At 32.5% G+C, this 3,969-nt stretch overlaps 1 protein-coding gene across 1 annotated transcript; it reads right to left on the bottom strand.

Moving 5' to 3' along the window:
- Positions 1–236: 236 nt before the first annotated feature.
- LOC134259470 (meprin A subunit beta-like) lies at positions 237–2,821 on the bottom strand. The gene is made up of 7 exons (XM_062742046.1): positions 2,769–2,821; positions 2,459–2,655; positions 2,018–2,251; positions 1,864–1,887; positions 1,505–1,645; positions 1,020–1,267; positions 237–463 (listed from the first exon to the last, which is right to left on the bottom strand). The coding sequence occupies exons 1-7, from the start codon at positions 2,819–2,821 to the stop codon at positions 371–373; spliced, it is 990 nt and encodes a 329-aa protein (XP_062598030.1). The 3' UTR covers positions 237–370.
- Positions 2,822–3,969: the final 1,148 nt, after the last annotated feature.

Below are 3,969 nucleotides of genomic sequence, written 5' to 3'. Positions count from 1 at the left end.
CTTCTCGTGTACGATTTTTTCAACATTTAAAACATTTTAATATTGGAAAAATGCACATGAGGATTACTGTAAACCAAGTATTTTCCGTGTGCGATAAATATTCGCGAGTTTCACGACCTTCTTTAAGTCGCGAATATTAATCGTCGCGAATCATTTATTTTGCTTTGTTTTTGTATATAGAAAATGTTTCCTTATTCGTGAAAATTAATCGCTGCGGATTGATTTCAAAAATGACGCGAATAATAGTTGGCTTACAGTATTTTAAACGTACATACATAAAAGCATATTTTAACTAGTTTATTGATAGCTATGAAAACATATAAAATAAATTTTTCGAATTTTTCAACTCGAAGAAAACTCTCCTGTCATTTTAGCATTTTTCTGAAGAGATACATTTTCCATACTGCACCATGACGTCATCAATTGCTACTGTACCATTTGAAACATCAGCTTCTATTAATAGCTGAAAAGAAAAGAAAAAAATCAAATGCATGGTGTACATATCCAAATCTACCAAATAAGAAAAGTAAACATAGCTTTTATTTCAACAAATGGATGTAGAAATTACATCTCCTTTCAAATTTAAAAGAATGTCAGATTGGGAAATCGTAATTACTTGCTTTTGAGATTTTGCCATTTGACAAATAACAAGATTTTCTTTTGTAATTCTTTTATAACTCTTTTGGTATCTTTTTAGTCAAAATAATGATTTATAAAAAATAGTTCAAGTCTACAAAATTTAACAATAGCCCCTAATTTGCAAAAGTAAGTAATGATTTGTGAAAATAAAAGAAAAATGTGTACCCAACAAATTTATTAAACTATCCGTGGAAATCCGTGGAAATGGAGGCAAAAGAGGCAGGTTTTACTTGGAGCCCCATTGAAAAACATAGCCTAAAATTGCGCTGGCGCAATAAGGTTGTTGATCTTTGCTCACCAAAGATGAAGTCAGGTAAGTCAAATTAATCGGAAAAATATTGAAGAATTATTGCCTAAATAACATTGAAATGGATACTCACTCGCCAAGTTTTGGTTGACTTTAAATTGAACCTGGCTTCGGACCAGGATATTCCTTCATTATATTTTATCTCTCTACTTTGGGTAATGTTGTTACTAGCTGACTCCATTATAGATATCCTGATAGAAGTTGAGTTATCCTCTATATAGTAATACATAGAGAAACATACGTCTCCAGGGGACAGCTCAGTAATGCTGACCAGACGAGCAGTAGTGAAAGTTTCTGTACCATTGACAAACATGTACCACCCTACATGCAAATGACGAAGTAGATACAAGCACAGTGTAAAAAGAGAAAAAAAATAGAAATTGCACATTATCTATAGATTCTTTCAGTCATTTAAGAAACATTTATCGAAGATTACTGAACTTTTATATTACATTGAGAGCTTTTTAATCAATGTTGCATCAGATGAACAATAGTTATGCTCGTCTCCATATGTCAACTCTTGAATATTTTTAGGCAATAATAATAATAATAACAAACCATTTCCGTTTGAATGGTCAGTCTGTGGACCTTCTTCTGATGCTGGACCTTTTCTTTTTTTCCATTGGATCCCAGATAATGTCCAGTCGTTCACCATCCCACAAAGAGGTAGGTCAAACGTACAATGTATTGGGTGAAACCCTTAAGAAATACACGAATTCTTAATACAATTTACAATAGTTTTATTGGCTTTTAAAAAAAAATTATTCTGTATGATGGATGTTTAATTTTAGAAATTCAAAAAATTGCATAATCATTTCACATTGTTTAAGCGTTTTATAAAATATAAAATTGTGCAAAGTAAACCTTTGTACGCTTAGCAAACATATTCTGTCTAGTTAAAATTTTAGTTGACTCACCCACTGCTCCATGATGTTTCTCTCCTGAAGAAAATTTTCATTTTTCTTTATTATCAAAATAAAATGAATAAAGTTACTAACTATAAAAGGTCTAGAATACGGTTTCATATTGTGAGTTGTTCATATTTATTTGAAAAGAAAACAAAACGTGTACCTATTGGACACTTGTATAGCTTCCTAAGTTTCATAACATCTATTACACTGAGATTCTGATGATTTCCAAAATACACTCCTTCATATTTAGATGATAGTGTCGGTTTCCTTATATCAAGAGCGTGTTCGAATGGACCAATGTGAGTAACTGATGTAAAATCGTACGGCATACTTTCAATTCCAGCCCATAACATCGGTGATGATATGTTATACTTCTTCGCACGAACGGTTTCTCCTTCAATTAATACGGCAAAATCACATAATTATGTTTCTATCGTGCAACTCATGCAGTGAGCTCTTTAAATACTCCAGTACAATACTTTCTAGATACATGTTTGAAATCATGTGCATTCATATTCAATATTACATTAAGAACTTTAGATTGTAAATAATATTATGAAAGCCTTTGAAAGTCAAAACAATTCTTTAATATAACACATACTTTCAATATTATCCCAGTGTATGTCGATGTAGTTGTCTCTGTCGCCTCGGGTGTGTTCGTCAGGTAATCCAAGAATTCTTGCTAAGGCATACACCAGCCTAGAACGCTCTATACAGTGTTCATTTACCTTAATTGGAATTTGGACAACTCCATTTCCTGGAGGCGGCATTCCAGGTGAACTTATTTGGTACTCACATCTACAATTGAACAAATAAGGAAAATATCAAGACCGAGACTTCCAAATATCAGTATATTTATACCCCCCGCTTAAAAAGATGGGTACCCATCTGGGGTATCAGCAACTCCTTACCGCTGAATGAAGTTTAATGAGACTTTTACTGAATCTTTGTTACATAGTGTCATTGTGACCTCTTATTTCACTTTTTGAAAGGATACATATTTTGGGTTTCCCTTAGCAAAACATGGACATGGCCATTCTTTCTCTAATATTGAAAAGTACCCATCTCTTATCCGCAACTACTTACCGCTGAAAGAATTTTAATGAAACTTTTACAGAATCTTTGTTACATAGTGTCATTAGCACCTCTTATATCACTTTTTGAAAGGATACATATTTTGGGTTTTCCAGAGCAAAACACGGACACGTCCATTCTTTCTCTAATACTGAAGGGTTCCAATGCAACTTATCTGCAACTCCTCTAATACGACTGAATAAAATTTAATGATATTTGCACAGATTTTTTAAATTACACAACGGCATTGTGCACTTTTGAGCTCTACTGGTAAGAAACCAGAAGCGTTTATGCGATAGTAAAGCGTCCGGCGTCCGTCCGTCTGTCAGTAAACAATTTTTCAAAATGCTACTCCACCTACAGTTTTCTTCTGATTTCAATATAACTTTGCACACAAGTAGACTACGCTAATATACATAATTCTGTTTATCGGTTTTTGATTTTGATAAAAGGTGTTGCCGTGGTTACTAAAAATAGAATTTCTGTGAAATTGTTTCAAAATGCTATTTCTCCTACAGTTTTAGTCTGATTTCAATATAACTTTGCACACAAGTAGACTACGCTAATATACATAATTCTGTTTATCGGTTTTTGATTTTGATAAAAGGTGTTGCCGTGGTTACTAAAAATAGAATTTCTGTGAATTTTTTTTTCAAAATGCTACTCCTCCTACAGTTTTGGTCTGATTTCAATAATGTTTTGCACAGAAGTAGACTACACTAAGAAGCACAATTTTATTTATAGTTTTTTGATTTCGATGAAGATTATTGCCTTGGTTACTAAAGATAAAAATTTCTTTAAAATGCTACCAAAATGCTAAATCAAATACAGTTTTAGTCTTATTATAATATAATGTGGCATGCAAGTGGACTACACTAAGAACATAAAGAAACTTAATAAAGGATCATTATCCTATTTATTGCTGTTGTAAAGTTTCAAGTCCCAATTTACTGCTATTTTCCTATTCCTTTGCTACAAGTAAGAACCAGTAGAGCTTCAGTCTCGACAGAGACTTCTGGTTATTATTTTACTTTTTGA

The sequence above is a fragment of the Saccostrea cucullata genome, unplaced genomic scaffold, assembly GCF_032062105.1.
Source record: "Saccostrea cucullata isolate Sc308-1 unplaced genomic scaffold, CSIRO_AGI_Scuc_v1 ctg1537, whole genome shotgun sequence".
Taxonomy (NCBI): domain Eukaryota; kingdom Metazoa; phylum Mollusca; class Bivalvia; order Ostreida; family Ostreidae; genus Saccostrea; species Saccostrea cuccullata.
The sequence above is the reverse complement of the archived record's forward strand: the minus strand, read 5'-3'. Positions and strand labels throughout refer to the sequence as shown.

Bases quoted from the DNA above. Each gene is read 5' to 3' on its own strand.
- LOC134259470 (XM_062742046.1), bottom strand. From the start codon at position 2,821: ATGACACTATGTAACAAAGATTCAGTAAAAGTCTCATTAAACTTCATT. The intron at 2,656-2,768 runs GTAAGGAGTTGC...GTTCAATTGTAG, and splicing joins TCATTAAACTTCATTCAGCG to ATGTGAGTACCAAATAAGTT. The intron at 1,268-1,504 runs GTTTGTTATTAT...ATTTGCATGTAG, and splicing joins TGACCATTCAAACGGAAATG to GGTGGTACATGTTTGTCAAT.